Source organism: Loxodonta africana, chromosome 12 (genome assembly GCF_030014295.1).
Source record: "Loxodonta africana isolate mLoxAfr1 chromosome 12, mLoxAfr1.hap2, whole genome shotgun sequence".
NCBI classification, from domain to species: domain Eukaryota; kingdom Metazoa; phylum Chordata; class Mammalia; order Proboscidea; family Elephantidae; genus Loxodonta; species Loxodonta africana.
In genome coordinates, this window is record NC_087353.1 from 43,764,685 (window position 1) to 43,790,628 (window position 25,944).

A 25,944-nucleotide genomic window follows, 5' to 3' on the forward strand; every position below is an offset into this window, starting at 1 on the left:
GCACAAATTGGCTTCCGAGTAAAAATCTGAGAGCACAGCAACTGAAGTTCCAGACTCAAGTCCTAGTTTTGCTATTACATCAATGCAATTTAACCTTCGTAGATTTTGACTTCCTCAGTTGCAGAGTGAAATTAAAAGTAACTGTATCTTTAAAAAAAAAAAAAAGTTCCTAGCACTCTCCCTTTCTTCCTTCTGCCTTTATATTCCAACTCCATCCAGGTGACCAAACTCCCAGACACTATTAACTGTCCTTAGCCCACATCCCCACCCTAACCCCACCCCTCATCTCTTCTCACCCCCCTCTCACCCCCGATTGTGGAAAAAGCCCCCACCTCCCAGGTATCAGAGTCTCTCTCCCTCTCCCAGCTGCCAGTTAAGCCTTGTCTCCCATATAGGGCCCAGGTCCACTGTGAATTGGAACTATCTTCATGCTTCTTGCTCAAGGTAGTGGAAAACACTGGGAGATGTTTTCTGCCATGCCAAATTAGAATCCTCAATGGATTTTACCTCATAAACTTTGTCATAATTGGTGGTTAAAGTCCACATTGCCATGGATACTCTTCTACAGTTACATTAAGGATTAAATTGATTTTGCAGACTGATCTGGGAATTTAACCACCATTTGTACCAAGGTCTCTGTGGGAAAATACATTTTGTGTTCCAAACAATTGACCTTTTGGAATTGATCCAGTTCCTAAGTTGAGGACAGCCTGTACAATATGATGTTACATTTTTAGCTTCATGTGTGTGCCTTAGCATCAAGGACTCATTAGAGTTAAAAGAAAATGTGGAGATTATTTATTAATGGACTTATTTTACAAGTAATGAAACCAAGGTTCAGAAAGACAGTGACTCTTCTGAGGTAATTCAGCTACTTTGGACTCCCACTTCCAAACCATTGCCGTTCCCACTATCCAAATAATTTTGTGGTCATTTTCCCAGACAGCCGTTAAACTACTTAAAAGTTGGAAAGATCATGCCTTTCTTCAACACAATCAAACACATCAAATGCTTCATAAACACATAATTGGTTCATTATTCACTTTGTTTTCAAGGTCTATTCACTGTAAGATTTCCTTAAATAACAAGTATCACTAAAAAAAAAGCAAACCCTTTGTCATTGAGTCGATTCCAACTCATAGCAGCCATTTCTATTAAGAATCTATTTACAAATAGACTAGGTTTTATTCATATCAAGATTTAAACAATAATTCAGAAATATTCTATTTAGCCAGTGTTTTCTACATAAAAGGTCCTATTGGTATAACCCTGATGAATATTTTTCACAGTTCACAGACATATTTGGTTTTAGTTTAGGGAGATACATGCTATTAATTTTAATGTGGTCTTTGGGGGCAGCTATTCCTTTTATAACTAAATTAGAGCACTGACTAATGCCTTGTTTCATTTATCAAAACCAACTGAAACATACCTATGAAACTCCTTAGAAGTAAACCTTCTTCCACTGAGAAGATGAATCATATATGCTTTGGACATGATGTACCATCATTAGAAACAAAATATTTAAATTGCTTTATTTGAAACAAGCTTTCACATTTGGTATAATTTTCTTCATCAACAAACACATGTAGTTATTTCCTGATATCTTGTTTGAATGAGCAGTATGGGAAAGTACTGAAAGAGAAACATTCTCATATACAGGGATGATACGGCTTTATTGTAACACACTAGGACTGACCTAAATAGAAAACTGACCCTGTAATCTAATTACAAAAAAAAAAAAAGGGATACATACTAAACTCTTCAGAAATTACATAGTCATCATTTGTGGTAGCCGTCCATCCAACTTTAATGACCTTATAGCTAACGGTTCTTAATAACATGTTAACTCTTTCCATTACCTACACATTTATTTTGCAATCAGTTTATTTTGAAGGCTCTACTGGTTTTCACCCATCAGACATTCAGTCCTGAGGGTTTGTGTGTGTGTGTGTTGGGGGTGGGGGTGGGGTTATGCTTGGTTATAATTGGTTATAGTCAAGGCATTTGGTTATGCTTGGTTTTTAATTTTTCAGGCTAATATAACTGAAGGCTTTCTTTATAGCTTAGCTAAGAATTTGGTACTTTGATTACTCTCATCTATGCACTGAAATGAACCCAGAACTAAATCTTAAGGAAAAATCTTAGCCCTGCCAGGATAAACTCCCTCAGCCCACCTCTGTACTGAGCTCGTGGCCTCCTACTGATGCATGTGTCCCTGTCTGGGTTCTCAACTTTCTTTAGTTGAGCTGACTACAAAAGCGTATGATATTTGCTATATAGAATGGTTGCCCTCCAGGTACACTTAGTAAATTTTAGAAATAGTCACTTAAGACTTATTAAAGACTTGATTGAGGGGAATATTTACTGGAAGACAGTCCAGTGAATTCCCATTCATTCATTTAAAAGCTATCTTGGATTAAGCAGGGCAGCTAAAAAGCTGTATATCACAACCTCTGCATTTTGCCACCTAACCCTACTTACCTCCACATCATGTTGGCCAATACTGAGAGATATTATAAGAAAAATACCTCTATGAAAGTCTTTACTATCTTTACTACAAGAAGTTACGAGGCTGCTCTTCACTGTGTTCCGTGGTGCTTTCTTTTTGAACTTCCATAGGGACATCTCTCTGGTCTCAGTACAGTGATCGTTGGGTTCCTCTAAGTACTGACTTTATATAATGGGCGCCAGCATGTCCCAGGCATTACCTGTAAGTACAAATAAGATCACATTTTTAATAAGACCCCCAAATCATGATACTCCAGACCTCTATCAGGAAGTTCAAGAGAAGATCAAGGGGTTCCTTCCCCAAACATTTCTGTAACTACACAAGGATACTGACATGTGTGACCCAAATGTCTTCCTATACCCAGGCATGTGCTGATAAATGTTTAACATTTGTCTCTCTAGAGGGAAAAGCTATGATTTGTAGCATTTATTGATTTCATTGGTGTAAATATTTCCACTGTGGCAAATTTCAAGTAATCAATATGATGTTACTGAACACAGAATCTGGAAGATATATATGTATTACATACATTCAGAAATAATACTGGAAAATGGTTATTTGTGGGTGGTGAGAGAAGAGGTGTTTTTGTTTTTGTTTTTTCACTTTCCAAATTTCCTTCAGCAATCATATTTCACTCTGGATAAAAGAAAGGAAAAAAAAAAAGATACTATAGTAGCAAGTATGACCCGAACAGCTGTGAAGTTATTTGTAGTGTTTATTTATCTTACTTGATGTTAATATTCACGTGATTTGCTTTAAGCTGCTGGGGTATTAAGTAACATATAGAACATGTACCAGTTTACCTTAAAAATCTGAAGAGCTCTAAGTTCTTTTATAGTTCTTTGAGAGAGAGATCCCACAGAAAAGTTGGTTGAGACCCTAGTGATATAGTTTTCATTTTTATAATTGCTTTTTCTTTCCCAGGATTCCAAAGCAGTGGAAAACCTGGGGGTGAGAGGCAGAGAAGTGGACATCTGCAGACAATACTGAGAACCACTTTCCAATTCCTTCTGACCCCCAGAACTCTATGCTGAGACTGGCCTCTCTTCTGCTCTACCCATGGTGACTTTCTCTCAGAATTTCACTTTCTCTCTGTTCAATTCAGTTTACTTTGGGTATCCCTTGTCTTTTACATACGTCTGCATATATTTGAACCACAACCATAGATAAAGTTTAAAGTTTTTGTTCATGGAATTTAGGGACCCCATGAAAACTGCAGAATAAGTGTTCCCAAGCATTCTGTAACTCTTAAAGAGGCTCACGGAACAGATTCAGGGAAGTGGCACCCAACTCCACAAGTGATTTCAAGTCATAGTTCCAACATAGCCAAAACACCTACTCCACTTGTAACTGATCTTTTCTTTGGTTGCTGGAGAGCTTAGAGTCATATTTGTGGCCTCTTTGTAGCAAACCTTACACCATGCATTTTGCACACAAAACTGCCACTCCTGGTTTTATTTTGTCCTATTTTTCTCCGTACTCAAACCAAACCCATTGCCATCCAGTCAACTGACTCGTAGCGATCTTGTAGGACAGACTAGAAAGGCCCGTAAAGATTTACAGCCCTAGGATTTTCAGGGCATAAATCTTTACGGGAGCACACTGCCACATCTTTCTCCTGCAGAGCAGCTGGTGGGTTTGAACTGCTGACCTTTCAGTTAGTAGCTGGGCTCTTAACCACTGTGCCACCAGGGCTCTTTATTTTAATCTGTACTTATTTTTTAATCTATCTTGCTGCACAAATATATAAGCTACATTAAATCCTTTCTTCTAGAACAAACCAAACCAAAAACCAAACCCACTGCTGTCGAGTCGATTCTGAGTAATAGTGACCCTATAAGACAGAGTAGAACTGCCCCACAGGGTTTCCAAGGAGCACCTAGTGGACTCAAACCGCCAACCTTTTGGGTAGCAGATGTAGCTCTTAACCACTACGCCACCAGGGTTTCAGGGTATAAATACATGTATTTTAACAACATAGAGTGACGAGGAGCCATTTCTTCATTTCCATCTGGTGGCATTGAGTTTGTGAAGACTTCTCCAGACAGGACCTCCACTACAGCTTGCTACCTGTTCTCCTATGATCACAATGTACAAGCTATATTCTAAAACGAAGGAAGAGAAAGCTAGGGGGGACAAAAAGGTATTAGGAAATGCAAGCTCTGTAAGTCACCTGGACCATTACAAAATACATGGTTGGATGGTGCTTTTCTCTAAAACTTTTGATTTCTACTATCTAAGATTATGACATAGCACAAACACGCTTAAGCAGCTCAGCTCATGTACAGCTCACACACACACATTACAACAATTAAGCGAGCAGGCTCTGGCTCTAGATGCCTGGGCTTGAATCCCAGTGTTGCCATTAATTCACTTACTTGTATGATTTAGTGCTAGGTATCTAACCATTTCTGTGCCTCAACTAATCCTACCTACAAAATGAAGAGAGTAGTAGTACCTATCTCACACAGATGTAAATATTAAATGAGATAAGGAATGTATAACACTGAAAATAGTGTCAAGCACATACAGGTATCTCAATACGTGTTAGCTATTATTAGTGATACGTGGGTGGGAGAAGCACTGCCTTTAGCTTAGGGCAGAATCTGTCTGAATTTTGGAAAAACACCTGAGGAATGAGTAAAGATGATCCGGCCATCTCCTAGAACAGGCCAAAAACTCTAAGTTAACTAGATCCTTTGCGTAGCTGCTCTTCCTCCTGCTTTTGTAAAGGCAGTTTTATGTGATGGAAAGAACAGCTGAACTTCCGTATTTCTCCTTCTCCCCCTCTTCTATGGGCCAGACACAAACATAGATGTTTTTACTCTCTAGGAGCTTAGCGTCGAGTGTAGGAAATAAATGCGTAAGCAACTATAACGTAGGATGATTAAGCAAATGAATGGAGGTATGAACAAAAAAGCATTGTGGAAAAATAGTATCCACAGGGTGATGTAAGACACGTAAAAGCGATACTCATATATTCCTATTGCTAATCCTTCCAGGGCCCACTTTAACATTTACTTCATCCTAGAACATCTGAGGACCTAACCTGGTGGAACAGTTATGTACAAGACCCCTTATGCGCAATGTTAAACTTTCTAGCAGAGTAACACCCCCTTGCTTCTGACACGCGCAAACCCGGGCTTCAAACATGGGTTACTGCAGTCTAGGCTTCCCGGTTAGCGGAAACATAAGGAATTGCTTGCAAAACCAGGTAATGAAGCCAAGCAAACAAAATTGATGTGGGAAGGACCCACCACTGCGTCTGCGGAACGGCGAAGAGCCGGAGTGCCGGCCAGGGCTGGGCGAAGGCCAAGCCTGCCTACGTACGCCCTGCGTAATGGGAGCTTCCTCGGCGCCGCAAATCCCCCAAACCCTCCGTGGCGCCTGCGCCGCTGCGGCGATTCGGCGCAGTAAAAGCGGAGGGAAAGGGCGACGCACCTGCGCTAAGACAACCGCGGCGACGGCGGGGACCGCCGCGGCGAGCTGAGGGCAGTGCGATTGCGCCAAGGCCGTGGAGGCGAGGGGAGCCGCGAAGGGGTGCGCGGCGCGCCTGCGCGGACGGCTGCGTGGCGCGGCGGCGGGGAAGGGCCGTGTGGAGTGGCGCTGCGGGTGGGGCCTTGGCGGCGCTGGTGAGCTTTGCTGAGTTGGGCGGTGCCGAGGAGGAGGAGGTGGTGGCTGGGTCTTACGAGGCCCGGTTCGTGGGGCCCCGTTTGTTTATTTATTTATTTATTTGTGTGCCTCCGAGTGTGCGCGCGCTCTCGCTGCTCGGTGGGGAGGGGGTGGGGGGAGGGCCCGGGTAAAGGGGGAGTGGGGACCGGGGTCGAAACGCCGCGTGACTTGTAGGTGAGAGAACGCCGCGCCGTCGCCGCAGCCTCTGCCGCCGAGAAGCCCTTGTTCCCGCTGCCGGGAAGGAGAGTCTGGTGCCGACAAGATGGCGGACGGGGAGCTGAATGTGGACAGTCTCATCACCCGATTGCTGGAGGGTGAGTGCGGAGCCCGGGCCGGCCGGGGCTGGTGGGAGGGGGCAGCGCCTTCATCCCCTCGCTCCCCCTTTTACCGCCGAAACCCGAGGGGGACCCTCCTTTCCGCCCCGTGAGCAGGGTCTCCGGAGGGAAGCGGAGCGAACCAGCCGAGGCATCCGCGGAGGAGGGGGCGAGGAGGCTTGTTGGCGGGGGGAGCGGCCTCCGAGAACTGGGGCTGGGGGAGGCTGTGCCCCGTGGGCCACCGCGTCGGGCTCCTGGGAATAATTTTCTTCGGGGCCCAGGAGCGCTAGTCTGGGGTGTGAGCAGTCTGTCTGCGGGGAGACAGCGTTTAAGAAGAGAAGGGCTGCTGGGTTCTTGCTGTTGTGCTCGCCTCCGGTGACCCTTTCCAAGGAGGGGGCGAGGATGCGTGCTAGTGTGCATTGGACGTCCGTGAAATGTGTGTTTTCTATTCTGCATTGGCCTTTGCTGCCTCAAATTGTTCCGGAAGTGAATTTTAAAAAATCTTCTTAATATGATTGTTTAACCTGCCGTTCAGCGTGTTTACATGATGTTATAGAACGAACTCTTTTAAGGAGAGGATAAAATTAGCGGGGAATACCTAGCATTTTTTATTTAGTTTTTTAAAAATACGTAAAAACAAAATCCTTGATCGGGTTGAAGACTCACGCAAGAAATCCGAAAAGTGGATACGTTTTGTGAAGGGATTGGGCTTTGGGTTTGAGAATTTAACAGCTTTAAACGGAATTTAATTTCTGAACAAAGTTAGTAAAGGTCTTTCGTAAAGCTTCTCTTGTATTTGAAAGGTATTTACAGGTTTTATCCACATTTTAAGTTTCTGGCCCTGCTAGTTTTTATTGAATAGTTTTATGTTGGTGGGAGGAGGGTTGGGGAAAAGGGAAGAACTGATTTATTGCAGGAAAATTTTCAAAATTAATCGCAGTCTTCTGCCAATGACTGGTTTTCCCTAAAATTTACGCCATCGCTAGTTGTTTTATAAGTGTGTAGAAAAGAAATTAACTCTTTTTAAAAATTTAGAGTTCTCTTTGTCAGGTGCAGTCAAAGGATTGTATATACATTAACTGCCATTTGCTTTCCAGTTATTTGGATATAATTGTTTACTACAGTGAAGCAGTATGTATTTAAATTTGGAAAATGACCAAAGAAGGTTGTGTGATTTGGGGAGGATACTAGTTCCTTTTTTTCATCTAGTTTGTCGATATCTAAAACCACATCAGTTCTGGTGTACCTGTTGTGTAATCAAATACAGTATATTTGCTCCAGATGTAAAAACCTTCCAACAGTCTTAAGACTGACTAGGAAGCAAAGTTTTACCAGGAACTCTTACTTACCTTTTCCTTTACTATCAAATTATTCCTGGGAGGCCCCCTGGTGCCGGTAGTCAGTGTTCACTACTTCATACACGAACGTGAACATCTTGCTGGGTCTTTAACTGTGAGATATTTGTTGTGAAAACGATTGTATAGATTTTGTAATTGTGCATTGTCGTAAGAGGGAAAAACAGTTTTTTAGAATTTTAGTATCTTGTCAACCTTTAGGGACGTTTAGGCCTGCCACTATTTTTGTACCTGTTAAACTTTGCGAGTAAACTTAAATATTTTTAAAATCTGATGTTTGTATCTAAACTTGTTTATATGTTTATTTACTTATATATTTATATACTCCATGGGCGTAAAATACAGTATATTTGCTCATTTAAAAATGCTTCAACTGGAACCTTTTAAGTCAGATCCACTTTTTATGATTATACTTAGGAAACTTCACTAGTGGATTTTCGAAGGTTATTGGGAAGAAAAGATGGTGGAAAAAATAGCCTAAGTGATTCCGTTTGTTTTTGTGTATGCAAATTTAAATGTTTCGTTTTCTTTTGGTGTAATTCTAGTCCAGTTACATTTTCCCTTTTTAACTTAAGCATTTATTGACTTCCTCTGTACCAGGCACCAGGAATCTAAAAACAGTCTTTCTCTTTACTCAAAGTGCCCTCAGTCTAAACAAGTGATTCTCCAGCTTTTTCCAGCCTCCTTTGTCAAGAGTTTCATTAGTTCCTAATTTCTAAGGAAGCGTATTTAGCTTGACAGTGCCTTATCCCTGAGATTCTCAAATTCTCCGCCCCCATCTAGACCCATTCAAAGATACGTCCAAAGCATACTTAATTTTTCTAGTAAGTAATTGTTTATAGTCTTCAAATAAGATTTGTTTTTTGAATACCTTGATTTTCAGTGGTGGTACATGCTAACTAAATTTAACTCAAATTCAAATAATGGTCTTTTGTAAGCCAGTAGACTACGGTTAGGAGTTTGTTTTCAAAGTTTCGAATAAAAGGGCAAGTTAAAAGTTGGCCAGAGTTTCTCTACATTAGGGAAACAAATTTAGAGGGACATGATCTCATTTTAAAATGCTAATTATAGCTCTACAACATATTCTTGATTTTTTTGTGCTATATGAAATTGTCTATCAACTATAAAATATTTTATGAGTTGCATTGTGTTTTTCTTTTTCAGATAGGCATACTTTATACCTATCATTGCATTTGGAACATTTTAGTAAATGGAAAACAATGTACATTTCAGTATGTTTTCTTGGGTTAAATTTTACATAAAACTAAAATCTGAAGATGTACCATACCATACCAGTAGTGATCCGGCTGCCACATTCTTGTGGCTTATCATAGTGCTCTTGACTGATTATTTAAATTGAAACTGGTTCATTTGGGTAGCCTGGAAAATCCAGTAAAAGGTTTTTACTTAGATCAGTGATTTTCAAAGGAATTAGGATGGGGATGGAAGTATAGCAGAATCACCTAAGGAACATTTTTCAAGCTATAAATATGGAGTTTATTTTGGAACAGATGAGATAGGATGAGTAGAAACTGGTGTACGGGCAGTCCCTGTGTTACATACGGGATCAGTTCCTGTGTCTTAAATGGAATCTGTAGGTAAGTCAGAACAGTTGCATGCAGGTCTTACTTAGCCTTAGTTTAGTCCAAGAAATAGGGGCCCTGATGGCACAGTAATTAAGTGCTCAGCTGCTAACTGCTAACCCAGAGGTCGGCAGTTTGAACCCACCAGGCGCTCCACAGGAGAAAGATGTGGCAGTCTGCCTCCGTAAAGATTCACAGCCTTGGAAACCCTGGGACAGCTTTGCTCTGTCCTGTAGGGTCGCTATGAGTCGAAATCAACTCCATGGCGGTACGTTAGTGCAAGAACAGGCTCAAAGCTTTTTTAGTGATTTAAAAGCTGCACGTGCAGCAAGTGAAGGTGATTGTTGGCTCATCCTTTTCAAAGTGAGGGTAAGTTTACGTAACGTTAAAGGGCAAGTATGGTTGCCCTCCAAGGGTCATAACCCGGGCTGTATGTAGGAGGTTAGTGTGATAAACTTAACAGTTATTGAGATAGTACCACCTCTGTACCTGTCATGGATTGAATTATGTCCCTTCCAAAATGTGTGTATTAACTTGGTTTGGCCATGATTCCCAGTATTGTGTGGTTGTCCTTCATTTTGTGATTGTAATTTTATGTTAAAGAGGATTAGGGTGGGATTGAAACACCCTTACCAGGTCACATCCCTGATCCAATGTAAAGGGAGTTTCCCTGGGATGTGGCCTGCACCGCCTTTTATTTTTCTAGAGATAAAAGGAAGGAAAGCTAGCAGAGAGTAGGAAGCTCATACCACTAAGAGAGGGCTTCCTTTGGACCTTAGGTTCCTGTGCTGAGATGCCCCCAGACCATGGGAAGGCTGATAACAGGGACATTTCTTCAGAGCCAGGGACATTCCTCCAGAGCTGACAGGGAGTGAAGGCCTTCTCCCAGAGCTGATGCCCTGAATTTGGACTTGTAGCCTTCTAGGCAGCCAGGGAATAAATTTCTCTTTGTTAAAGCCATCCAGTTGTGGTATTTCTGTTACAGCACCACTAGATGACTAAGACAATTCCCATCCACTGCCTTCTAAGCTAAACCTGATCCAGGTGTTAAAAAAACTGGGCTCTCCCAGTTGATGATAATTAATATATGCCTATGGTATTAAAAAAAAAAAGCCTAGTGCTGTAGATTTGATTCTGACTCACAGGGACTCTAGAGGACAGAGTAGAACTGCCCCATAGAGTTTCCAGGCAGCGGCTGGTAGATTTGAACTGCCAGCCTTTTGGTTAACAGCTGAGTTCTTAACCACTGTGCCACCATGGCTGCAGTATATATAAAACTATGCATGTACGTGTGGGTATCTGGGATTTTCTTTTTTCTGAATGTAAAAGTAAGGTGTGCTTATTGTAGAAAATATGAGAATTAGTGAAATATATAGGAAAAAAATAAGTCCCCATAACTCCACAATCCAGACATAACCCCTTTTGAAATTTCGGTATATTTTTGTGTTCACGTACTTTACATAATTAGAATATTCTTTTTGCAGCTTTATGAGTTTTTCATATAGCATTATATCGTGAACATTTTTTTCTTGTCATTGAAATATTTTCAGAAAGACTTCAAAGCCGTTTGCTGTGTTGTAGAAGTTTTCCCAAAGTGTTTATAACTTTACCAGAAACACTGAGCTTGAATATTACAGCAGGAGTTGTAGAATATTAACACTGTGTAAGCTTCCTTGGCAGTATGTGGTTTTGTTTCTATTTTTGATCCACTAATGGCTTTATTGGTTTTGGTTTAGTGGCTTTATGGAGCCCTGGTGGCGCAGTGATTAAGAGCTCAGGCTGCTAACAAAAGGTCAGCAGTTCAAATCCAGCAGTCATTCCTTGGAAACTCTTTAGGGCAGTTCTGCTTTGTCCTGTAGGGTCTCTATGAGTTGGAATCTACTTGATGGCAGTGGGTTTGGGTTTTTTTGTTTTTAGTGGTTTTATGGTGCCTTAGTGGCGCAGTGGTTAACCCTCGGCAACTAACCAACAGGTTGGCAGTTTGAATCACCAGCTGCTCCTTGGAAACCCTGTGAGGCAGTTCTGCTCTGTCCTGTAGGGTCACTGTGAGTCAGAATTGACTCTATGGCAATGAATTGGTTTGGTTTTGGTTTAGTGGCTTTATGGAAATCTTGGGATGTAGTGTTCTTGTTTTCACTTGACCTCAACTTGTCAGATGTCTGACTTTATGAAACTACTGTGATCATTTAGGAATCCCTGGGTGGCACAAACAGTTAAGCGCTCAACTAGTAGCTGAAGGATTGGTAGTTCAAACCCTTCCATAGGCACTTCAGAAGACAAGCCTGGCAGCCTGCTTCCAAATGGCACAGCCTCAGAAGCCCTATGGAGCAGTTCTGCTCTGCACACGGGGGGTTGCCTGAGTCCAGATCCACTCAGCAGTAACAACAACATGATCGTTTAGTGTATTTCTCCTTTTCTTGTGAATCATGTACTCTTAAGATTCAGTTAAGCTGACAGACTAAGTAAGTAGGAGGTTTTCCTCTTATGGGTCCGTTTGGAGGTTAAAAGAAGACTGTATTTGAAAACCAGAATAGATTAATGAAACTACATTAAACCTTTTTCTTTTTTTTTTAAGTAACAGCTTTAAAAAAACCAAAACCAAACCCAGTGCCATCGAATGAATTCTGATTCATAGCGACCCTATAGGACAGAGTAGAACTGCCTTCATAGAGTTTCCAAGGAGCGCCCGGTGCATTCGAACTGCCTACTCTTTGGTTAGCAGCTGTAGCACTTAACCACTATGCCACCAGGGTTTCCAAATAACAACTTTACTGGGATATAATTCATATGTCACATAATTCATCTGTTTATGGTATACAATTTAATGGTTTTTAGTATGTTCACAGAGTTGTAGAACCGATACCACGATCAACTTTAGAACATTTTTGTCACCTCCCCCTCGCCCCCAAGAAAAACCTTTTACCCATTAGTCACTACCCTTTTCCCCCTACTCTCCACCCAGCCCTAGGCAATCACTAATCTACCTTCTCTCTCTAGATTTGCCTGTTCTGGACATTTCAATAAATAGAATCTTATGGGATCTTTGATGACTGATTTCTTTCACTCAGCATAGTGTTGTCAAAGTTCAGCCATGTTGTTGCATGTATCACTACATTCCTTTTTATAGGAATAATACTCCACTGTATGGGTAATACCACATTTTATTTATTTGTCTGGCAGTGGACATTTGGGTTGTTTCCAACTTTTGTCTATTACGGTTATGCTATGAACATTCATATACAAGCTTTGTGTAGACGTGTTTTCAGTTCTTTGGGTATATGCATAGGAGTGGAATTGCTGTGATTAACCTTTTGAGGAACTGCCAGATTGTTTAAATTTAAAGCCCCTTTTCTGGTTAAATTGTTTCTTTTTTGACCCCAGCAGTCAAGGTTAGGCAGGTTGAAGGAAGTGCTAGTTGCTGCCCTCAGCTTCAACTTGATGGGGAGAAGGGAGTGTTGTGGTAGATCTGAGGCCAGACCTGATAAAAGGGGTAGGCAGGGGAGTAGGGGCAGTCATTTCAGGGATATTTTTAATTATTATTATCTCTTCTTAGATGAGAGGTTAGAGGAGGCATAAAGATGGTGGTGTAATTTTTAACGGATTCAGAGATTAAGTTTATTTTTTTCGTTAATTAGTTCTAGCAGATGAGGGAAACTTTGACAGTTTGAAGAAGTACCCTGGAAGTGTTTCATTTTGCTACTTGAATGCAAATAGCGTTTAAGAAGCTGGAACTTTTCTGGTAACTGTCTGGGATTCCCTGACTGTATCTGTTAGATACGTAGGTCTGAATAATCATAGTTTGTATGTCAGTTATGCTTTCCAGTAAAAAAAGCATTTTGTTTAAAAAAAAAAAAAAAAAAGTGGCCAGATCAGCTTGGAACTAAAACAGTCGTGCACTTGCTTTTCTTTGAGACAGCCGTTGTACTTTGTTACACAGCTGAAGTACTTGATGAGTACTTTCCATTTCATCATGCAGAATATTAAAAAGATGTATGTGTACCCAGGAGTCAAAATTCAATAAAATTGATAATTTTTACTGCTTCATCAAGGGTATTCTTAAGTGAAGCTGGCATGTGTTTGTTTTTTGCTGCAAATGTGTGTCACTAAGGAACAAAACACAGTGACTGCCAGCGTACTTTGATGCCACTGATTTGATTTGTGTTAAAGTGCCAGCAGTTTTACCCACCATTGCTTTTGTCCCATCAATGTAGCTGTCAACACAGATCACACTTGGAGAGCCGTTGGGCTAGGGCACTCCTTTCTCTGTTCCTGAAACATCTAGTCCTCCTGCATCTATCACTTTTCTTCTCTACTCATTTCCCCTTATGGTGCCTGTTTGTTTACCAGTATACCTGAAATGATTTTTTTTTTTTTTTAAGCTTATGGTGACTCATAGACTCCATTGAAAATTCATGAGCATTATAGTCCTTCTCAGAACAATATGTATGTATGAACACACCCAATATTACACATAATTTGGGATATTATATAGAGCTCCTGAAGGCTACCTGTGGGCTCTGAACCCACATTGATTATTCATAGCAGACATTCTTAAGGCGAATTGAAATTACAGCAGCTGCCTAATTCCTCCATTTAAAACCCAAATTCCACATGTTAGCCAATTTAAAAAAATATGTTATTTTTCTTCCCTTCTGTTTCTTAAAGCAGAAATTTGTGCTAAATATGGAGGAATTGATGGGAAAAAAGATTGAGTAAATCTTAATTTATGTTAACTTTGCCATTAATTGGTATGTAACCTTGAGTGAATCTTTTTGGGGGGGGCGGGGTTAAGTGGGAGTTAAAATATCAAAGGTTAATTCAAATTACTAAAATTTCATGCAGCAGACATGCTTAAAGATGGTGGAATCGGTCCCTTTTTATTACCATCCTTTCCCTTTTAGAAAAGGCAGTTGTTGGTAAGAAATTGGAGCACAGTGGTTAAGAGCACGGCTGCTAACCACAAGGTCGGCAGTTGGAATCTACCAACCATTCCTTAGAAGCCCTATGGAGCAGTTCTACTCTGTCCTAAGGTTGCTGTGAGCCGGGATCAACTTGACAGCAGCAGGTTTGGTGTTTTGGTTGGGTCAGAAATTGCTGGAGAAAATAATGGTTACTGAAAGATAAAATTGTAGGTGTGTGTATACGCGCAGTTTTATATGTATACATACATATACACACACACACACCCTTTAAGTTAAAAGAGATCTGCATTGAAAAAGTTTTATGTAAATATATGAAATTCAAAATATGGTAGTTGAATATAATTTCTTAAAATAGAAGAATGGAATTCTTTTGGGGGGGAAATAACATTTTGCTTATTTGACCTTCGAAGTTAATATTCCCTATCATATCTAGAACACTTAGTTGTGCTCCTGAGGAACGTGTACGGAGATCAAGAGGCAATTGTTCGCACAGAACAAGGGGGTGCTGTGTGGTTTAAAGTTAGGAAAGGTGTGTGTCAGGTTTGTATCCTTTCACCATGCCTGTTCAATCTGTATGCTAAGGAAATAGTCCGAGAAGCTGGGTTGTATGAAGAAGAACAGGGCATCAGGATTGGAGAAAGACTCATTAACAACCTGTGTTATGCAGATGACACAACCTTGCTGAAAGTGGAGAGGAAGCACTTACTGATGAAGATCAAAGATCACAGCCTTCAATGCGGATCACACCTCAACATAAAGAAAACAAAAATCCTCATAACTGGACCAATAAGCAACATCATGATAAACAGAAAAGATCGAAGGATTTCATTTCACAGTCAACACCTATGGAAGCAGTAGTAAGAAATGAAAAGACGCATTGCATTGGGCACATCTGCCGCAAAGGACCTCTTTAAAGTGTTGACAAGCAAAGATGTCACTTTAAAGACTAAGTTGCTCCTGACCCAAGCCATGGTATTTCCAGTCGCATCATATGCATGTGAAAGGTAGACAATGAATATGGAAGACTGAAGACGAAGTGATGCCTTTGAATTGTAATGTTGGCAAAGAATATTGAATATACCGTGGACTATCAAAAGAATATACAAATTTGTCATGGAAGAAGTACAACCAGAATGCTCTTTAGCAGCCAGGATGGCGAGACTACGTCTTACATACTTTGGATGTGTTGTCAGGGGGGGTCGGTCCTTGGAGAAGGACATCATACTTGGTAAAGCACAGGGTCAACAGAAAAGAGGAAGACCCTAATGAGTTGAAGTGACACAGTTGCTGCAACAATGGCCTCAAGGATAACGACGATTGCGAGCATGGCACAAGACCAGGTGGTGTTTCGTTATGTTGTAGGTAGGGTTGCTATGAGCCGGAACCAACTTGAGGGCACCTAACAACAACAACAATATCATAAAAACTGATTGCAAATGAGTTAATGCTGACCTGTGGTGGGATTTTACATATTTCCTCTTGGAAGATCTTTTCACAGAGATTGTTGTTTTTAGTTGCCATGGAGTCAGTTCTGACCCATGGCAAAAAGCAATGCTGCAACTGTGTGTAGTTTGACCTCCAAAAATTATTTTGTTGCAGATTTGTGTGAGAATGAACTTGTGACTTCTCATTTCAACTTTTGGTAGCATAAATGTATAAGCAGTTTGATATTACTTGTGACTCAAACATGAGTTGTCGAAATGACTTACGGTATAATTTCATATATAAGCATTGTTTTACCTTGCTCTTTTAGGTTGAATTCCTTAAGAAATGTGAAATCTGCAGCAAAAGCCAATTCCAAAGCCATTCAATACTTGATAATAGTGACTGAGGTTAAGGGTGGTTCTTCTCATTCAGAAAAATGTCAGTCTTGGCCCTGAGCTCAAAAAAAAAAAAAAAACACAATGAAACTTTACCACTGCTAAGCCATGGAGCTGCTGTGTGGTAGGACAAGTCAAAATAATCACTTCCCCTGACAAATCTTTACAGAACTACAATGGTTAAGTCCATGAGAACAAATGAAGTTCACCATTGATACTTCTGGTTCAGATAACATGTAATAGATTAAAATGTTTTTACATAGAGTAGCTGCTGATGAATAACCATAGACTTTAAATGCCTTACATTTTCACAAACTTTATAAATTTGTCCAGCTAAGCCTTATTTGGAGGCCTGGTGGTGCAGTGGTTAAGAGCTCATCTGATAACCAAGAGGTCAGCAGTTCAAATGTACCACCTGCTCCTTGGAAATTCTGTGGAGCAGTTCTCTGTCCTGTAGGGTCGCTATGAGTTGGAGTCAACGTGGCAGCAGTGGCTTTTTTTTAAGCTTTTTTCTGTTCAACATATTTTTGCCACCATCAGTTGTAATACATCTTAGCAGAGTCCGCTTGAGGTTGTTCTAAATTAGTTTTTTCTCAGCTTCTTTGAAAATATTACCTGTAGATGTCCCACATAGACTATTCATAGAAGCCAACTTTTCAGTCACTTCAAATTCAGTATTGACTCCTCTAATAAGCAACAGCTGAGCGGTGTCAGTAACGTCTGTCAGCTCATCAGGAACCAAAGAAAAACCGTGAAATCATTTGTCTTGCCTTTTTTTTTTTTAGTTGTTTATTGATGTTGTCCCAGTGTCCTCAACTCTTCAAGCGCTGTTCTTACCAAGAATTTAATAAACAAGTTTATTTTCTCAAGACGCATTTCTCTACCTTCTCAAATCACATGATTTAACTAACACATTATAGTTAAATGGCTTTACTCAGTTGGCTAACAAATTAGCCAGTTGGAAACTTATTTTGGTAGCAACTTCATTTTTATTTTTTGTGAAGAAATTCTGGTGTGATGAGATATTCTGTTTTAAATTTTCTTAATTTTTCTGATCATTGCTTTCCTGTGATGAATGTTTAATCTGGTAATGTGGGCACAAATTGTGTTCTTTTAGCACAGTTATAATGTCATCAGAACAGTGCTTTGTCAGCTGACTTTATATTGGAATAATCCACACTGTACTGTGCCTTAAAAGCACAACATTCAAAGTCCATGTTTCTTTTCTTGTATGCACTGGCAATAAACATAAAATGACGTCCTATGGCAGTATGCATGGGATTCAAAATGTTGTCAGAGTTGTAAGTATATCTCTTCGATTGATAATACACTGAACAGTGTGAAGCAATGAGAATGCCATATACAGTCTCTATCGCAAGTGTTCACCTGTCATTAAAGTGCAAAAGCTCCCATAGGTAGTATATAAATGAGTGATTGTGTTCCACTAAAACTTTATTTATGGACACAGAAATTTGAATTTCATTTTGTGTGTGTCTGTGTGTGTATCACAAAGCATTGTTCTTTGTGTTGTTTTATTTTCCAACCATTTAAAAAATTATAAAAATCACTCTTAGCTCACGAACCATGCAAAAGCAGGCAGTGGTCCAGATATGGCCTACAGGCCGCCATAGTCTTCTGAACCCTAGTGCTGTATTTTTTCTCCTTTCTGATGTAAACATGGTGGTGCAGAAAGATTAACTTACTAAGAGCCAAGAGACCTTAATTCTCCCACCAAAGTTGTGTGACTGGTTAAGTCAGGTAAAATATGAGGTTAAAACTCGTGTTGTCTAGTCCTTGATAAGGTATCCTTCAGATTCTTTGATTATTTGAATTTCTAGTGTGTAACCCATGACTATATTTTGCATGTCTCTTCTGTTCTTACTTGAGCAGACATTTCATTGTTGTAGAGCCACCAACACAGGAAATTCTGGAGGGGTTTTGTTTTTTAAGTGAAGGGAAGCACCCAACATGAGCCTACCAGTCACTCTGACTTTTTCCTGGAGACATTTCCTAGTTTGTGGCAGAGGGGACTAGTCTTACTGGTCTAGCAAGACAGATGTTGAAGTTTGGGGCTACCAAAGAAGTTTAAAATTAAGTGGCAAAATCCAGGAGCACATAGACACTAGTATCAAAATCTACAGTCAGGTCTCTCTAAAGCCATTGATTGACTCATAAGCTGTACGTGTACGTATAAGATTCCAAGAAACCCAGCAGAAAATGGTACCTGGGAACCTAAAGATCTGAGCAGAGTGTTCAGCATCCCCCTGGTGCCCAGGAGGCAGAGTTTGAAGTTCATACTCCACCAAGTTAGAGTGACCTTTTTATACCCTGGGTTTTCCATTAGGACCCCATTGGTGCCACTTCCTAAGATTGAGGGCAAAACTGAAATAGACCAGCCCTCAGGACAATCTAGGTGAATCACTGGTATTCTTATCTTCTGCCAAAAGGAAATGACCCTCTTTAGAAGACGATGTCATCCAGAGCCTCTACTGTTTTCCATCCATAACTCAATATTCCATGCAGTGAAATATTAATAAGGCTAATAGAACTAAATGACCAAAAATCAAGAGAAAAACTATGGAAACAAACCTACAGGTGATTCAGATATTAAAGATACTACACAGAAATTTTTATATAACTGATCAATATGTTCAAGACTTAAAAGAGGAAAAGATGGAGAACATGATCAGAAACCTAGAACCATTAAAAAGGAGTCGAGTGGAAACTTTAGAATTGAAAAAAAATACAAAACTAAATTTCAGAATTTGGCAGTTGTGTTTGGTAGCAAATTAGAGACATCAGAATAGGGGATTGGGGGCAGAGCCAAGGTGATAGTCAGATGCGCTACCATTCCTCTGCAACGACGACCCAAAAAACCAAGAACAGATACAGACATCAATCCTGGAAACCTGACCTTTAAACAAAGGGTTAAAGTTTTAGATTGGGAGCCACTGAGAAGAAAGTGATGAAAAATAATGAACAAGTAGAGATACATAATTTGAAGCTCCCTGCCAACCAGCACGGCACAGCGTGGCCATCTTGGAATAAAGCCAACAACCCCACATGAAGAACACAGAAAGGTACTTTTCACGGAATTCTCAATAGGAGGTACAGAAACAGCACAGACACACCCAGAGTGAAGTAAGATCCTGTTTGCTGGCTGCAGCTTAAGGATGTGCTCAGACACTCACACAGAAACCGGAGAAGCACGCTCCCACAACATCCACCCTTCTGGTGAATAGCAGCGCAAATTGCCCCATTCCAGCAGCCCCAGCTGCCAGGGACCAGAGTACAAACCTGCCCTCTCCACTCCCCCATCTAAGCCTGCCTGCCCTTTCTGTGCCCCCCTCCCTGCCTGTCTCCTGTGCCCCGCTGTACCGCGGCCCCAAGTGGAACTGGCCGTGTGCCACTTCCCTCTGAGCTGTGCTGCGACTGTAAGTGGAAGCAGCTCCACACCACCTCCCTCCCCGCCGGCTCCACCCCACTGCACCACAGAAGTGACAATACTAATCTCAGATAAAATAGACTGTAAGGCAAATCCACTATAAAAGGCAAGGAAGGGCGACAATCCACCAAGAAGACATAATCTTAATAAATACGACAGGCTCCAGAATACACAAAAAAAACTCTTGACAGAACTGGAAAGAGAAATAGTTCCACAACAAGAGTAGGAGACTTCAACACACCATTCTCAGTAAAGGACGGAACATATAGAAAGAAACTCAACAAAGATACAGAAGATCTGAAGGCCACAATCAACTTGACTTAATAGACATATGGAACACTCCACCCAATAATAGCAAAGTATGTGTTTTCCAATGTACATGGAACATTCTCCAGATTAGACCACATTTTAGGCCACAAAGCAACCCTCAACAAAATCCAAAACACTGAGATAATACAGAGCATCTTCTCTGATCCCAACATCATAAGAGTAGAAATTGGTAACAGGAAGAGCAAGGGGAAAAAATCAAATACATGGAAACTGAATAACACCTTGCTTAAAAACTGCTGGGTAATAGAAGAAATCAAAGATGGAATAAAAAACTTAATAGAATCAAATGACAGTGACAAAACGTCATACCAAAACCTTTGGACACAGCAACAGCAGTACTCCGAGGTCAATTTATGGCAGTAGACACACACGTCAAAAAAGAAGAAAAGGCCAAAATCAAGACGTTAGTCCTACAACTTGAACGAACAGAGAACGAAAGAAGCCCCCAGCCACCAGAAGAAGGGAGATAATAAAGATGAGAGCAGAAACAAATGAAATAGAGAATAGGAAAACAGTATAAAGGATCAGCAAGACCAAAAGCTGATTCTTTAAAAAGATCAGTGAAGTTGATAAACCATTGGCCAAACTGACAGAAGAAAAAACAGGAGAGGAAGCAAGTAACCCAAATAAGAAATGAGATGGGAGACACTACAACTGCCTCAACCGAATGAAAAAGGATCATAACAGGAAAACTGTACTCCAGCAAATTTTAAAACCTAGGGGAAATAGACAAATTTCTAGAAACACACTACCTACCTAAACTAACAAAAACTGAGGTAGAAAGTCTGAACAGACTCATAACAAGAGATTAGAAATCTCTTCAGAAAACTCGCAAAACAAAAAAAAAAGTCCTTGCCCTGATGACTTCACTGAAGAATTCTACTCAACATTCAGAGAAGAGCTCACACTGTTACTGCCCAAATTATTTCAGAGCATAGGAAAGAAGGGGATGCTCTCAAATTCATTCTGTGAAGCCAGCATCAGGTAAAGACACCACAAAAAATAGAAAACTACAAACCAGTATCTCTCATGAATATAGGTGCGAAACTTCTCAACAAAATTCCAGCCAGTAGAATTCAGCATCGTATAAAAAAGATACAGCATGACCAAGTGAGATACCAGGTATGTAAGGATGGTTCAACATTAGAAAATCAATCAACATTATCTACCATATAAATAGAACAAAAGAGAAGAATGACGTGAGTATCTCAATTGACTCAGGAAAGGCATTGGACAAAGTCCAAAACCCATTCCTGATAAAATGTTCAATAAAATATGAGTAGAAGGGAAGTTCCTCAGAATAATAAGGGGCATCTGTATGCAACCAGTGGCCATATCATTCTTAATGAAAGGAGGCTGAAAACCTTCCCCCCTGAGAACAGGAATAAGACAAGGATACCTTTTATCACATCCTATTTAACATTGTGCCGGAAGTCCTAGCTGGAACAACAAGGCAAGAAAAAGGGCTTCCAAGTCAAAAAGGAAAAAGTAAAACTCCATATTTGCAAGCGATAAGATACTATTAGTTCATACTATACATAAAATAGAGAACCCTAATTCCACAAGAAAACTACTGGAACTAATGGGAAGATTCAGCAGAATAGCAGGATACAAGATCAACATACAAAAATCGTTTGGATTCCAATATACCAACAGAGAACTGTGAACAAGAAGAAAATAATATCATTTATAATAGCCTGTATAAAAATAACTTAGGAATAAATCTAACCAGGGACATAAAAGACCTATACAAAGGAGACTACAAAATACTACTGCAAGAAACCAAAAGAGACCTACATAAATGGAAAAACATACCATGCTCATAGATAGGAAAACTTAACATTGGGAAAATGTCACTCCTACCTAAAGCGATCTACAGATACAATACAATCCCTATCCAAAACCAATAGCATTCTTCAGCAAGATGGAAAAACCAATCATTAGCTTTATGTGGAAAGGAAAGGAAAGAGGCCCCGGATAAGTAAAGCATTATTGAATAATAAGAACAAATTAAGAGGCCGCATATTCCATGGTCTCAGAACCTGTGGTTAAGAGTTCAGCTGCTATACAAATGTCAGTAGTTTGAATCCACCAGTCACTACTTGGAAACCCTGTGGAATAGTTCTACTCTGCCCTGTAAGGTCACTATGAGTTGGAATCAACTTGACAGCAACAGGTTTGGTTTGGTTTTGGTTATACAGCTGTGGTAGTCAAAACAGCCTGGTACTGGTACAGTGACACACACGTTGACCAATGGAACAGAGTTGAGAACCCAGATATAAATCCATCCACCTACGATCACCTGAACTTTGACAAAGCCTCAAAGTCCATTAAATGGGGGAGAGACAGTCTTTTTATCAAATGGTGCTGGCAAATGGGATGGGATGGGGAAATCACAGACTAGATGGTTAAATAAGTGGTGAGTTTGGTGAAGAGAAAGACAGTACACATTATAGAAGAGGTCAGCACAATGTGACGGAGACAAAGTCATAGAAGTTTCAAAGACACATCCAAACACCCTGAGGGACCGAGGTCTCAGGAACATCTAGGTCAATTGGCATAACATAGTTCATAAAGAAAATGTTCTACATCTGACTCTAGTGAGTAGTGTCTGGGGTTTTAAAAGCTTGAGAGTGGTCATCTCAGATACATCTACTGGTCCCATCCCGTCTAGAGCAAAGAAGTATGAAGAAGACGACACAGGAAAATATTAGCCCAAAGGACTAATGGACCACAAGTACCACAGCCTTCACCAACCAGAGCCCACAACAACTAGATATGGTGTACAGCTACCACCACCGACCACTCTAACAGGGATCACAGTAGAAGGTCCCAGACAGAGAACAATGTAGAACAAAATTCAAATTCCCAAAAAAGACCAGACTTAACTGGTCTGACAGAGATTGAAGGAACCCTGAGGATATGGCCCCCGGCTGCTTTTTTAACTCAGAAGTGAAGTCACTCACAAAATTAACACTTCAGCCAAAGATTAGACAGGGCTTTTAAAAAAACAATAACACACTTGAGTAATGTGCTTCATATTTCAGTCACGTATTACGAGACTTAAATGGGCACACCTGACCAAAGGAAAAATGAGAAGGCAGGAAGGGATAGGAAAACTGGATGAATGGAAGTGGGGGCACCTGGGTGGAGAAGGGGAAAATGTTGACACATCATGAGGTTTGCAAACAGTGTCACAAAACAGTTCGTGTATTAATTGTTGAATGAGAAATTTGCTCTGTAAACTTATCTGAAACACAATAAAAAATAAAAAGTATTTATGAAGATTTTCATACAAAAAAAAAAAAGGTTTCGTAATCTGGAAAACAGTTCAGTAGAAGTTATTCAATGCCAAGAGAGAAAAAATGGAGGAAAAATTCAGAAGAGACCATAAGAAATTTGAGATACCCATGAAAGAACTAACATTGTATAATCAGAGTCCCAAAAAGTAGAAAAGATAGAGAATGGGATAGAAGAAATACTGACCCAAGAATGTTACAAAACTGAGAAAGATATCAAAACTCAGATTCAAAAAGTTCTGTGAACTCCAAGTAGGATAAATATGAAGGACACCAAGTGGAGATCCATCATAAATTTAACTGCTGAAAACCACAGAAGAAGAGAAAATCTTAAAAGCTGGCAGAGGGAAAAGTCATTACTTTCAGGAAAAATGGTAAGAATGATGGCTGATTTATCACGTGAAGTTGTAGCAAGGAGCCAGAAGGCAGTAGAGCGACCTCTTTAAAGTGCTGAAAGAAAATACAGTGTTCATCTAGACTTCTACATCCAGTGAGAATATCCTTTAAAAACTAACGCAAAACAGAGACATACTAAAGCTGAGAGAATTAATTGCAAATAGACTGAAATTAAAAAATTGTAAAGTACACGTTGAAAGAAAATGATGGCAGGTAAGAGCAAAAAACTGTAGAAATGAAGAATGTGACTATGAATTAATACTGTTTAAGATCATAACTTTTGCTTATGGGGCTTGAAACATGTAGAAGCAATATATGACAACTGTAGCACAAAATGCTGGAGGGAATGATAAGTCAAAAGTGCATTTGTAATTCCTAGAGTTAACCACTGAATGAAAATTTTAAATATACATAACTTAAAAACTAATAGAGAAGAGGATGGGATAATAAAAAATATTACTTTAAAGGAGGAATGCAAAAAAGAAGAAATAGAAAACAAATGACAGGGTGATAAACCCAACTTTATTAGTCATTGTAGTAAATGTAAATGGAACAAACAGTGAAGATAAAGCTCAGAAGACACAACTATATAGTGTTTACAAGGATACAAAGATGGGTGAGTTAAAAAATGGGAAAAATGTATTCACACAGTAAAAGCTGATTTTTACTATTTTAGTATCATAAAAAGTGGACTTTAAGGCAAGAAGTATGACTGGAGATAAGAGTATTGCATAATGCCAAAAGGTCCATTTCAATAGGAAGATAATAACAACCCTAAAAATTTTCATGTATCTAATAATATAGGTCTAAAATGCAAAAAGCAAAAGTTGACAGAACTATAAGGTTAAAGTAGACAGAACCACGGTGTGTAGATTGACATGCTTCTGTGAGTAAACTAGTAGGTCAAATCAAGCAGGGAAAAAGTCAGCAAGGATCTAGAAGATTTGAACAACACAGCCAACTTGACCTCGTTGACACACAGAAGACTTCACCCAAAACAAAAAAGAAATGAAATTTCAGAGCATGTTCTCTCACTACAGTGGAAATAAACTGAAATCAATAACAGATAACTGGAAAGTTCTCAAGTATTTGGAAATTAGCGTTGTATTTTTAGGTAACTTGTTGGTCAGAGAAGAAATAGCCAAGGAAATTATAAAATATGTCTAACTGAATGTTAATGAAAATACATGTCAAAACTTGTGGGATTGAAGCTAAAAGCCGTGCAGAGAAGGAAATTTAAACCTTTAAATGTATATGCTAAAAACAGGTTGAAAATTAAAGTTTCATCTCAAGACAATAGAAAAACAAGCAAATTATAAGCAAAGAAAGTTAAGGAAGAAAAACCAACAGTAAGAACAAAAATCAGTGAAATAAAAAGTAAATGAATAATTAAAATAATAAAACTGAAAAAATGAAATTGTTGAAAAGGTTAATAAAATTGATAAACCCAAGGAAGACTGATAATATAAAAAATAGAATATAAATATGATAATATAAAAAATAGAAAAACAAATTATCAGTATCAGAAATAATAAGATATGGCTATTAAAGAATATGAAAGAGATGGAATAAATAAATACAGTATGTGATCCAGAATTCTGTACTAGAGAGAAAATGCTATAAAGAACAACAACAACAAAAAAATAGTGCTATCGAGTCATTTCCGACTCATAGCGACCCCATAGGGTTTCCTAGGACAAGGTTGGGACAATTGATAAAACTGTAGTTAGCATGGTCTTTAGAGTAAAGATTTGTTATCAGTGTTAAATTTCTTGATTCTGGTAACATGTAATTTGGATATATAAGAAAATATTCTTAGGAAATACATACTGATGTATAAAGAGGTATGGGGACATAATATATGCATCCTATTCTCAGATGGTTCAGAAAAGTAATATATGTGCATTTTTAAAGGATAATAAGAGGATATTTTAAATAAATGCTAAAAGATTTAACAGTTTAGATGAGAAGCTGAAATTGGCAAAACTGACACAAGAAGAAATTAAAAATCTGAATAGACTTATATTTATTACAGAACATGAGTTTGTACTTGAAATAGTTCCCAAAAAGAAAACTCCAGCCCCAGATCATTTCACTGGCAACCTTTAAATATTTAAAGAATAAATCACCAGTTTTACACAGTCTCTTACAAAAAAATAGAACAAGAAATAACACTACCCAACTCATTTAATGAAACCCGCACAGCCCTAATACCAAATCTCAGAAATAACAAGGAAATTAGGGGCCATTATCTCTCATGAATAAGACCAAAAAACCAAACCCAGTACCGTCAAGT

At 39.5% G+C, this 25,944-nt stretch overlaps 1 protein-coding gene and 1 long non-coding RNA gene across 4 annotated transcripts in view; one reads left to right on the forward strand and one right to left on the reverse strand.

Annotated features, from left to right (window-relative positions):
* The window catches only part of LOC135232942 (uncharacterized), a 40,321-nt gene extending 34,294 nt beyond the window's left edge, over positions 1-6,027 (reverse strand). For 2 of the 3 annotated variants that reach the window (XR_010323569.1, XR_010323568.1), the window contains exons 1-2: positions 5,770-6,021; positions 2,485-2,711 (exon numbers count right to left, since the gene is read on the reverse strand). This is a non-coding gene — a long non-coding RNA (uncharacterized LOC135232942). Of the gene's footprint in view, positions 1-2,484; positions 2,712-5,769 lie in introns of all 3 variants that reach the window. The other variant, XR_010323570.1, reaches the window with a different exon arrangement.
* Positions 6,028-6,319: 292 nt separating this feature from the next.
* Positions 6,320-25,944, forward strand: part of PPP1CB (protein phosphatase 1 catalytic subunit beta) — a 47,626-nt gene continuing 28,001 nt past the window's right edge. Inside the window, exon 1 of the mRNA XM_003411952.4 lies at positions 6,320-6,498. Coding sequence (XP_003412000.2) covers positions 6,447-6,498 — 52 coding nt within the window. The 5' untranslated portion in view covers positions 6,320-6,446. The remainder of the gene's footprint in view (positions 6,499-25,944) is intronic.